At 45.2% G+C, this 12,019-nt stretch overlaps 1 protein-coding gene across 4 annotated transcripts in view; it reads right to left on the minus strand.

The window, feature by feature from the left end:
• RUNX1 (RUNX family transcription factor 1) overlaps nt 1-12,019 on the minus strand; it is a 176,576-nt gene that overhangs the window by 60,113 nt on the left and 104,444 nt on the right. For all 4 annotated transcript variants that reach the window (XM_086632006.1, XM_086631998.1, XM_086632023.1 and 1 more), the window contains one exon: nt 11,571-11,727. In XM_086632006.1, coding sequence (XP_086488132.1) covers nt 11,571-11,727 — 157 coding nt within the window. The remainder of the gene's footprint in view (nt 1-11,570; nt 11,728-12,019) is intronic.

Raw genomic sequence — 12,019 nt, forward strand, 5'->3', positions numbered from 1 at the left:
CGTGGCCAGCAGGTCGAGGGAGGTGATTCTGCTCCTCTACTCTGCTCTCTTGAGACCCCCACCTGGAGTACTGCATTCAGCTCTGGTATCTCCAACATAAGAAGGACATGGAGCTGTTGGATTGGGTCCAGGGGAGGACCACAAAGATTATCCAAGGGCTGGAGCATCTTTCCTATGAAGACAGGCTGAGGGAGTTGGGGTTGTTCAGCCTGGAGAAGAGAAGGCTCCAGGGACACCTTCTAGCAGCCTTCCAGTAAATAAGGGGGCCCACAGGAAAGTTGGAGAGGGACTTTTTACAAGGGCATGCAGTGATAGGACAAGGGGCAATGGCTTTAAATTGAAAGAGGGGAGATTTCGATTAGATCTAAGGCAGAAATTCTTCACTCTGAGGGTGGTGAGGCACTGGAACAGGTTGCCCAGAGGAGTTGTGGATGCCCCAACCCTGGAAGTGTTCAAGGCCAGGCTGGATGAGGCTTTGAGCACCCTTATCTAGGGGAAGGTGTCCCTGCCCATGGCAGGGGTTTTAGAACTAGATGGTCTTTAAGGTCCTTTCCAACTCAAACCATCCCGTGATTCTCAAGTGCCACAAGGGTGGGACTCAGCTCACTAAAAGAGCTACAATTTCTCTCTTTTTTTTTTTTTGCCAGTTGTTTACATTTTCATTTGACAAGGGCTCGTGTGCAGCCAGTTTCACTTCTGCGCTGATGAGCGGTTTCACTTCCCAGTCCCATGTGCTGTCATGATGATAGCGTCCACCACCTCCACCAGCCTCGCAGGGGCCTCTGTGCTAATCCCTTCCCTGACAGACTGACAATGTGTGTAAAAGTGCAGCCGCTGACGCTGCTCCACTGTTTGCCTGTAAGGCACCTGATGGCCCTTCTCTGCTTAAGAAACCTGGATTTGTAATGCACTTTGTTTGAAATGTTCATGCCTAACGCGTTAGACGCAAGGCATCGGTCTCAGTTGGATTCCTTTGGGTTCCTTCCCTCAGGTTACTACTTCTACTACCTTCACGTTATTTTTCCATCACACAAATGCTGTGAACGTGCTTGTGCTGGTTTTGGCTGGGATAGAGTTAATTTTCTTCACAGTAGCTCATATGAGGCTATGTTTTGGATTTCTGCTGAGAATAACGTTGATAACACACTGTCGCCAAGCAATGTTTACATTAAACCAAGGACTTTTTCAGCTTCTCATACTGCCTGTGCCCTCCCAGCGGCTTCTCTATGAGAAGCTGGGAGGGGGCACAGCCAGTACAGCTGACCCAAACTGACCAAAGGAATATTCCAAATCATAAGATGTCATACTCAGCATATAAAGCCAGGGGAAGAAGAAGGAAGGGGAGAATATTCGGAACGATGGCATTTGTCTTCCCAAGTCCCCATTACATGTGATAGAGCCCTGCTTTCCTGGTGATGGCTGAACACCTGCCTACCCATGGGAAGTAGTGAATGAATTCCTTGTTTTGCTTTGCTTGCCTGTGCAGCTTTTGCTTTATCTATTAAACTGTCATTACCTCAACCCACAAGTTTTCTCACTTTTACTCTTCTGATTTTCTCTCCCATCCCACTGGGAGGGAGTGAGCGAGTGGCTGTGGGGTGCTTAGTTGCTGGCTGGGGTTAAACCATCACAGTAAGTTTCATAAACATGCCACATGCTGGCTGGAGTTAAACCATCACAGTAAGTTTCATAAACATGCCACAAAAGGATGATTACTTCTGTTCAGAGAAAAACCTATGGCAGCTGAGTAGCAGGAGATACCAGGTGTGGGTACTAAATGGTGAGGGCCATAAATCCTGCCATTTATCAGGAAGGGAGCTAAAGCAGAAGGTGGGTAGGAGGATGTTTCTGAGTTTTAGGATATAAATGAACGAACTGAGGAGAAGAGGCATAGAGTCAACAGATTTAGGACCGGGGTGGTGAGAAGCAGGTCTCTGAAGATGGAGTGTGCTACAATAGTCAGCTTAGGGTGACACCCAGTAGTTAACTTAGACATTAGTCACTTTTGTATGCCAACATCAACAATCCACAAACATGCAAAACCACCAGGAATTCCCCTATATTGCGATGTCTAATTTCAGAAGAGAGGCCATTTCCAGCTGTGGCAGGAATTCGACTGATAGGAACATTATTTGTACTTTAGCATCCTTCAGTTTATGTCCTTTATAAATTCTTGCTTTTAGGCTTCGCGATAGAGGCAAACATGTTTAGAATCATAGAATCATGGAATGGTTAGAGTTGGAAGGGACCTCAAAGATCATCTAGTTCCAATCTCCCTGCCATGGGCAGGGAAAGGCATGTGTTTGTGTGAGTACATGCACTAGAGTAACAACAACTTTTGACTTATATTAAAAAAATGGTTTTCTATCCTCTTCTGAAAGACAACCCAAGTGACCTGTTTTAACTGAATTTTTAGGGTGGGATGCCGCCTTAGCCTGAAAGCCTGCAGATCAAGTTTGCAAAATGGATTAAAGCATTAAAAGACTGGAATGGTGGAGAAGACCTTTTAATGGAAAAGCCAAGCAGCCTCTAACTATAAGTGGAGTTGCTGCAGTAACCACTATAAAATTCTTATGAACTTGGGTGGAGACAATAATTACAGCACAGGAAGAATGAGATACTATGGGGTGCCCGGCCTCTGCAGCTGAGTGGCAGCTCAAGGAGATTACAGTTTGAGTCTTAAAATGCAATGCTTATTGTTAAAATATTTTTAAGACTTGAAGTGTATATACGCAATTTGTACAAACGTGCATGTCACTAATATTTGAACAAAGGTTTTGAGAGAGTGGAATTATTTTTCCCCAAAGATGGCTCTAATGGAAATCTCTGATGCTCCTACAAGTGGGTTACTCCAAAACCTGAACCTCTGCTTTCAAGCTATGACCTACTACATATCAGGGAATTTTGATTTTTTTCCTCACGGCAATATCATTTTAGTTTTAAATGAAGTGCTTCTCTATACTGGAGCTTGGGCTGTTCATGAATAAGCGTTCAGAAATGATTTAGCCTTCACAAAGTGCATGCAGCTCTAGAGTGGAATGAGAAAATGATCATTCAGTAGACTGCTGTGTCACCGCTGAATGGTTCAGGGAAAGGGAAAAACAGCAACAGGAACACTAGGTGGAAAGGACAGTTCAAAATGACATGACTTAAACGCAAAGCTACCACCTTCTCACAGAAAAATGCCTTGGGATCCTTAAGCCTAATAATAGTCCTTAAACCAGCTATAATTTCGAACCATTAATAAGCTTTTTGAGGTAGAAATTATCACCCGCACTTTATGGGCGATGACATGAAAAGGTTAAGGCCCAGATTCACAAGAGGATTTAGCTGCCTGAAGTGGGATTCAGGTTTGATTTAAATGCTTAAGTCCAAAATTACACCCCTCACCCTTCCCACCCCCCTCCGTCATGGAGGTGCCTAGCAGCAGACTTGGAGGACGTCTGAGGGGGCTTCCCCTGCTGAAGAGCACTGTGCCGCAAGCTCTGCCTGCAGGAAGGAGCAACTCAGCGTGGTCAGTCTGGCCCTGACCTGCAGCCTGAGCCCTCCTCTGCCCCTCTCCTGGGGTGATTTGGTCTGGGAGCTGCTGCTTGGGGCTCACCTGCTGACTCAGCCTCTCATGGTGGCCCCTTCTCCTGCTTTAAGCATTAGGGCATTTCCCCAGGGATGCTCCCTGCTCTGTAGGACGTGCCTCAGACGTACACTTTGCACCTCTCCGATGTGCAGATGGCTGCGGTGGGGTGGTGGAGTCCTCAACCCTGGAAGCTCCCCGGCTGGAGGTCCTTTGGGTGGAGAGGTTCCTCAGGCAGAGGGGCGGCACATGCCTGACTCTCGGGGCGGGTGGCTGCAGCGTTTGGGGTGAGGGGAGTGACTCGTTCCAGTCTCTTCTCCAAGGACTGCTTTTGTGTTTGAACCCATGATTTCTTCACCCCTCGAAGGCCTGTTCTCATCCCTTGCCTAATCGTGAGACCAGGAAAAACCTCAGTGTAATGGGTGTTGTGGTTTTTGGCAGATCCTATTCTGAGGCTTCTTCATTTTATGACACACTGTCCTGTAAACCTAGACAAAGCCCTGTGAGACCTGGATTTTGTCTCAGTCCCTCTCTCTTTTTCCAGCACTGGCTTTCATTTGGGATCAGCCCCAGCCTGGCTACCTATCCAGACAAAAGCTGGCATACCTTTGTGCTCTGGCACGGAGCTGGAGCTGGGAACGAACATGCTCCTTGCCCTGCGGAGCGATGGAGACGATGACCTCTCAGCATGGCTGCAGGAAGACGCACCAGGTACAGGGACCAAGGAAGGTGTGGGTTCACTGGAAGAGCAATGTGCTGCTCTGAATAGGAAAGGCAAGGAGCACTTTTATGATCATCGGGGCCATTTTAGCAAGTGAGGGACTTCCGCCTGCAGTGGCCTGAAGCAGATGAATGCCAGAAGACAACCTGACAAGTCACTTCTTCAGTAGCTAGCTGATCGTGGGAGTGTACCCTGGGACTGTTTACTCTGAGTTTATTTTCTTAGAGGAAGGACTCCTCCACGCTGTCATTACACTAATGCAGTGCGCATTGATTTCAGAGCTCGGAAGAGGTCTGGGGTCACCCGACGGATATCCATGCAATCAGTGATAGGGGAGATAATGCTGCCATTATGAACATGGAACCTGCCAAGTTCCACCAGAGACAACCTTCAAACGTAGAGCAACCTCTGTGGCCTCAGATGTGGAGTTGTGGTGCATAAAGTCTAGCCTGTGGAAACTTTGTGGCCTTGCCAAAGCATTTCCTTCAGTTCCTCCCTAAACTTCAGGGAACTGATGCGTGTACACACCGCTCCAAGCACCGCCCCGCTGAAGAGCTCTTACGGCATCAAGCCTTCAAGGCAGCTTCTTCCCTCCTCCTCTTCCTCCTCGCCTCTCGCCTTGGCCTCCTGAACCTCCTCCCTCTCCCCCACGTGCTGCCCGCTCCCTCCTTGTGCCACACGGCAGGTAGCTCCCCGTCCTCCAGTGGAACGGTAGGAAAAGGGTGGAAGGAATTAAGGGTAGTTCCTAAAATCACACTTTGAGGCCAAAACTTGCTCCTGTGATAACGGCTCACAGAGGAATTCCAACCTGTGCTGAGAGGCAGCAGCTCTCAAAGGAGACAGGCAGGAAGAGCATCAATTGAGGAAGTACAATCAAGGATGCGGGACAGAGATGAAGGGAATAAGGTCAATTTGGAGAAGCTGAAAAAACTGTGTTGAAATAGTATAATGGGAAGAATGGGGGAGAAGTAGGATGGGAGTAAAAGACGTGGAGAGTCACACAGCATTAAGGTAATAGAAAAAAAAAATCTATGTTTTTACTGCCGCTACAGGGTTTTTAGAAGGGAACAGAGACTGATTCAGACTGATGAGGGTTCATGCACATGACTATGCTGGAAAAGACTCTCCTGACAGCAATTGTAAGCCACTGACTGGCAGCGTCCTCACTTCTACTAACCCTGAGTGAGCTGACAAGAACTGCATGCCACTGGATAGTCAGCTGACGTTCACTAGCCAGCCCTGAAGCCAGCGTCCTAATTCATCTCGCAGAATTATTTTATTTTGATGACAAAATAGCAGCTGTTATTTCAGTTGTACTACAGGCACATACCTATATAGGTACATAAGTACACACACACAAAAATATTTTTTTTACCAGAACTCAAGCAGCCTCCGAAGGAGGTCACACTAAAATAAAAAGCAAAATAAAAACAAAGGAGAAAAATAAAAAAAAAGCTGAAGGGCAAAGAGATCTCTTGAAACTATGTAACCTTTTCATCTAGAGAGGTACTTTGTTTTCCCTAAGCAGTATCCTGGTAAGCCCATCTTCTTTTATCACGACATAAAAAAAAAAAAAAGGAAATGCTCAGAGGATAGCGTCTGCCTCATCCTCGTCTCTAGCCCCAGTTTCAAAAATGTACAAGCAGAGCTCTGCAGAACCAAAAAATAGATTTATTGTTATTGGACTGAGGGCAGTGGTTCAGCACTTGGCATGGCCACTGTTTACAGCAGTAATGCTCCCGGAGACAGGAAGTTCTCCAAATTGCTCTGCCATTATTTTTCTCCTGTTGACGCTTTCTGATGGAGAGTTTTTTTCACCCAGACAAAATTTTAAGTAACCCAGCAGAGAGTGCTTGGGAGCTGGTAAAGCCAGCCGCAGCCACGCTCGGCCTCATGGACTGCAGGATGCTTCTCCAGTCAAAGCCCTGCGCGGAGCTGCATCATACGTGTACTTTCTTACACGACCAGTGATTCACGCAAACACGGATGCACCTAGCAAGCGTGTGCTGAAGATGACTTGGGTAGCACCGGCATAATGGGAAAGTCTTCTCCCCTGCCCTCCTCCTGCCACCATGTCCCTGCTGAAGGCCAGCACCGAGGCAGCATTGTCTCAAAAGGGCCAGGTTTGCTGGTTGATACAACGCCAGTCCAGGCTATTTGGCTCGAAATAGGCACCGGCTCCTCTGCAGTGGCACGGAGAGCTTCCACGCTGCGTTCTTCCACGGCTACTCAAGTTACACAGAAATCTCCATTAAAATTAATGACACAACTAAGCAACCCTAAGTCACTTAAAAATAAAATCACCACTTCCAGCAGCTGTCTTTTAGAGAAAAATTCACTGTTGAGACCAGACTGGAAGGAGAAGAGTCCTGTGACAAACCTCGACCCTCTAACACACACCCAGGGTGAGGACCAGCAGTGCGGACCCTTCCTTTGGCATCACGGATGCCCGGCTTCCTCACCCCAAGGGCCACCCATGCCAGCCTTGCCCATGCCCGGCAGGATGGCAGGGCTGCAGGATGACTCAAAGGAGCTGCTGCTCGTTTCTCTACGGCCAGACCGCCCTCCCGCCGGCCGTAGCATCCTGCTAGCGCCGCATACTTATCAGGCCGAAGTATAAATAAGGGGTTGTTTTTAAACTCTATCAATTGACTCTTTTTGCAGTTTTGATTGCTGTTGGATTTCTTCTATTTTCGGCCCGTCTGGCAAGCACGGTTCATTGTTACTCCAGTATCTGATACTGCGTCCCCTGAAGCATTCCAACGGTTTGGACCAGGACCTGGCCAGCTGCTTAATACCGATTTTACGACCTTGTTGAATAGCATCCTTCTCTGTTTTGCACATACTTTTATAATTTTGAATGCATTTAAGTAAAAAATAAAACAAATTTTAACAAAGTGCTTAAATGATGCAACCACAAGCTGAAGCTGCACAGAAGGAGCAAAATTCTGACTTCAGAAGACCAATAAAAATAATTTGGCTCAGAATCCAGGCCAGTAATTTCTGGGTTTTAAGTATTTTTGAGATTCCAGCTTAAACTGATCTTTTTTCCCCAAAATTATATCCAGAAGGAGGAGTCCTGATGGCAGAAACTTCTGATTATGCTTAGGAATCTCTCTCTCTCACGTTCTCCTATCAGCTACTCCTGTGAAAAAGGAGTCCTTCTTTGGCTCTCCGGAAACTGAAAACCTTTGCAGTTTATTCATGACTCTAATTCCGATAGCTAGTAGGAAATATATATCTGTAGGCTTAATTTTCAGCCCTTTCCAAGATGCAGTTTTTAAAAAGGCATTGCTGGAAAACTATCACAAAGCTCCAGCTCCAGCTTTCAGCTTTAGATTGAGATCTTCCGCAGCAAGCCAAGACATTTCCCCATTAGCTACTATTATGATAACCTATTAATAATTATTTTCATGTGGAAAACATGTTTATTTGTTGGTGTTTTCTTTAACGTGACGTTCTAAAAAGAAGACAGTTACTGGGATTAATGATTCCATGAGGAAAATATGTAATGCTTACTGAGCCATGAAGCTTTCTCTCTCCAAAATAACTATTTATTTTTAATTTTGTCCAATGAACTTCTATGGTGTCAGGCTTTTTGCACCAGATTTATTTCATCATAGTAACCTAAACCAGTTCATTATACATTAAGAAAACAGGGTGCTTTCCAGCAGTAGCATTTTGAAGTTTGAAGTGTTTATGAACAGAGGGAGAGAAATAAAGATTAATTTTTTTTTAACCAGGTAATCAGGCAAAGGGGGCTGAGATTGGCTGAAGTTTTAAACTACATTTTTCTTCCAGAAATTACTTACTTGGGCTTACAAGCCAGACGGGCAGGTTTTCCCAGTAGCATTCTCAAACTAGGGTGAGGAATAGTAACTCTGGAGCCCAGCCAATTCCAATGTAAATCTGTTTTGTTCGGGAAAGTGAGCCAAATTGCTTTTATACAACATCTCGATGTTTCGGGTGACCTGTGATATTCTCAGCTCCCATTCTGGGTGTCAAGAAGATCAAGTGCCTTTTTTTTTTCTTTTTTTTTGCGATTCTGAACGACAGGCGCAGGCAGAGCAACACGGGGCAACTGCTTGCTGTTAGATAGGAAACGAACGCCAAAAGACAGTCCAGTTCTTTAAGCTTTGGCCAGTATTTGGTTGGCGCATCTGCACTGACCGACAGGCGGGATCAGAGCCCCGAAAGGGGGGAATTGCTGCAACTCCCTCACAGTCAGCGTGGAGCTGCTTATTCACGGAGAGGAAAGTGCAGACGAGTCTTACATTTGAAGCAGTCATCAGACTGTCTTGCTAGCTTTCATTTAAAGCCCAGGGAAGAAAATGTAAACTATTTATTAAGAATGTCAAGAATGGCAATTTCCTGCTCTCTTACAAGGGAGAGAGCGGCGGCTCGCCATCGGTTTGGCAAGGCTTTTAACAGGGATGGTTACACCTGGGCGATAACTGATGCACAGGGAACTGTCACTGGTCGAAGCCGTTCCGTATTCTCCGGCAGGGATTTTAAATCAGCCGAAGTACATGCAAAGAGCGTCCACTCTGACCGTAACCAACGTGAACTTTCAATCGCTGTTCACATAATACCCCTGGCATCGCATTATCACTGGTGGCAACTGAACTTATTCAAACTCAAATATTACACAGCAAACAAAGTTTCGGTTAATTTTCCTCTAGCAAAGTATCAAAGGAAGCAATGCCCTTTGAAGCAGCTACCTTATGCTTTAGGCTTTAGACAAATTCAACAGAACAGCACCTCAGAAATCCCTTACCGAATGCAAACAATCCCCACCTTTGGAAAACAATCCCTTGTTCGAGGAGTAAACAAAAGCATACATTAGTCACTCGCTCCAAAGATGGGCAGCCAACGGAGGTGATGAGATTTAACCTCCAAGGCTGACTAACAGCAAGCAGCGCTCCCAAATCACTCCATCGCTTAAAGGATCCCAAGCACCCGAACATCACACGACGTACAAGGTTTATGTCCGTGCGTGAGTAACCGGCTACCAGCAGCCGCTTATGGTAAGGGGCTCAGCCACGCTCCCTGCCAAGCTCTTCTGTATGAACAGGGACTGTTCTCTCTCAGCCGACGGATTTTGACCTTGAGACTCCCACAGTTCACTGTTATGATTTCTAGCTTCACTACCATGGCCAGGAACTGAACTACAGGTTTGTTTTTATTAGCTTCTCTGCCACTTTGCCAGCTATTCATTTGAATCTTCTAAACAGTCATCTCTGAATCAGAATGCAAATTCCATTTACTGAAAAGGTGGAACCTTTAATATAACAAATGAACATGTTTAATGACTGATACTTTCAGACATTACAGCATCTCTCATGTTTTCAGTAAATGGATATAATTTTCTCTGCATTACCCTATTATTATTCTTTGCTAGCATTATGAAGCTACATTCTCGGCTGCGGGTGTTTTCCACCAAGTGCATTTTGAAGACAGCCCAAACAACGCGATTTGAAAGTCATCTCCCTCTGTATCCTCAGCTAAAATGCTGAAGGATACAAAGGGATCGGATTGGTATCTTATTCATTAAATGTATTCACTGCTTACATCTGTGTTTCAAAAGGACCATGATCTTCCACAACTGGTGACTGTATTTATATTGGAAGGATATCTACAGATGCATTTCACTTCAAAGGCAAATAAAGGCTGTTGTGTATAATCAGGATAACTTCCTTGGTCTGAAGCCTGACCCATCTCCCGTTTGGAATAAAACATTTTGAGAGAGAGCAAGCAGAAGCAGGTCACCTTTGTAACTCTCCTGAAGCTCATAACTCCCTTCATGTTCATAAGAGCCATGCACACAGCCACGCACCAGGAGACGTCTTGGGTGCTCACATGGGGAGAGAGGGAAGGGGGGAAATGGCGAGGAGGGGTCAGTGAGCCCCAGAGCACTCAATATGGTTCAGCGAGACACCAGCACACAAATTGCTGAAAAAGGTGGCATACAGAAACCCATTTCAGCGCAGTAGACACTATCATTTTGATTTGTGAATGTCACAGCACTGAATCATCCCTAAATAACACTGTCGTGTTCAGAATGCCATAATGTTACGCTCTGATTTTACTTAGAGATACGAATGAAACAGAAGAGAAATACATAAGTAAACATATGAATTCACACGGAAGATGCGACAGTTTTTCATTCTCAACCTTAAAAGAGAGAAGCTGATCTTTTCTTCGAGGTTTTTCTGAGTGACAGCTCACCAGCTTCTCTTCTGTGGGTTTGACCGAACCCGCCCTGAGCCACTCCAAAGGACTCCACTCGCAGCAGCGAGGGCAGCAATGCAAGGGGAGCGCTTAAAATAATCTTGTAATAGAAAGGTAAACATAGTTGCTTGGAATTTAAGAGATTTAAGATTATGGACCAGAGCCAAAGAACGAAGTCACGAAGGGTCCTTCTGTTCATTTTACAGGCTTTTGGATCAAGCTTTGTACACCTGCCCGCTCACATGCGACATGAGCTGCACGTGACAGGTACTATTTGCAGCTTCCTAACAACATTTTTATACAGTTCTAGTCTAAGTCAGCTTCGACTCTTATTTGTTATTTGTGCTCCTAGGGCCTTTTTATTTAAACACTGTTGACTACTGGTTATTACAGAGATACAACAAGTCAGATATTAAGCTCACCTGTTCTGTTCTGGTCTATCCTATCTACTTTGTGGGAGCACACTAAATGACAGCACTACTGCATATTGTTCTACGTCTATTTCAGAGAAAGAAAGGTCAGAAAAAGTGCCCTGTGCCTTCATCAGGTCGCGATGAATCTGGAGAATGTTTAGATTTATTCAGGAATTACTCGTAATTTTAGATTGGCTTGCTCTGTTACAGAGACCAGCTTTTGCAGAGAGTGCCTGGGAGCCCTGAGACAGCCACGAGTCTTTACACAAGCTGAAAATTCTCATTTTAAAATGAAATTATGCTATTTAAACTTAAACATGGCTAATATTGTCCCATTCTAAATTTGATGGGACAGCTTCCAGAGCCAAAATGTGACTCGCTGTCTATGTGATATGTTTTTTCAAATGAGGTTTTACTGTTTAAAAATTGAAGTGGCACAGAGGATAGACTAGGATAAAGCAAGGAAAAAAACATATAGCTAATTCTGTGCCTTTGGAATTGGCCTACGCCAGATCTTGCAGTGTTCCCTGCTGCAGAAAACTCAATAGACGCCGACTTCAAATTCTCTCCACATAACCAGAACTCGACATAACTGGTGAACGTGACCGAAGCGTAGCTGAGAACAAACACATACCTCTTCCACTTCTACCCACGAATCGGAGGTCGTTGAACCTTGCTACTTGGTTTTTCATGGCGGCTGTGGCATTTCTGAGTTCTGCGGAGTAGTTTTCATCATTTCCAGCCATCACCGTCACCAGCGTCCCATCGGGCACATCTCCCAAGGCCACCACCTATGAAATCAAGGAGCAGAAGCCTCAGCTTCCTTATGCGACATTCCATTTGAAGTGCGGAAGATCAGCAGGTAACATGATAAAACAGGAAAAAGCAGCAACAGCAAAAATCTGTGTAGACTAAGAAGCTGTTTGGGGAAAATAGGAATCGCTTCCATTCCTAGTTTGCAGAGCTACAGAAAAGTTGTACTTTGATGCATCTCTGAAATACACAGCATAACGTGTACTCTGACACAAAAAATATATGAAATAAGCTTTCCAAAATATATTTCTTTAATTTGTAATAAATAAA

The sequence above is a fragment of the Tauraco erythrolophus genome, chromosome 1 (assembly GCF_009769465.1).
Source record: "Tauraco erythrolophus isolate bTauEry1 chromosome 1, bTauEry1.pri, whole genome shotgun sequence".
Taxonomy (NCBI): domain Eukaryota; kingdom Metazoa; phylum Chordata; class Aves; order Musophagiformes; family Musophagidae; genus Tauraco; species Tauraco erythrolophus.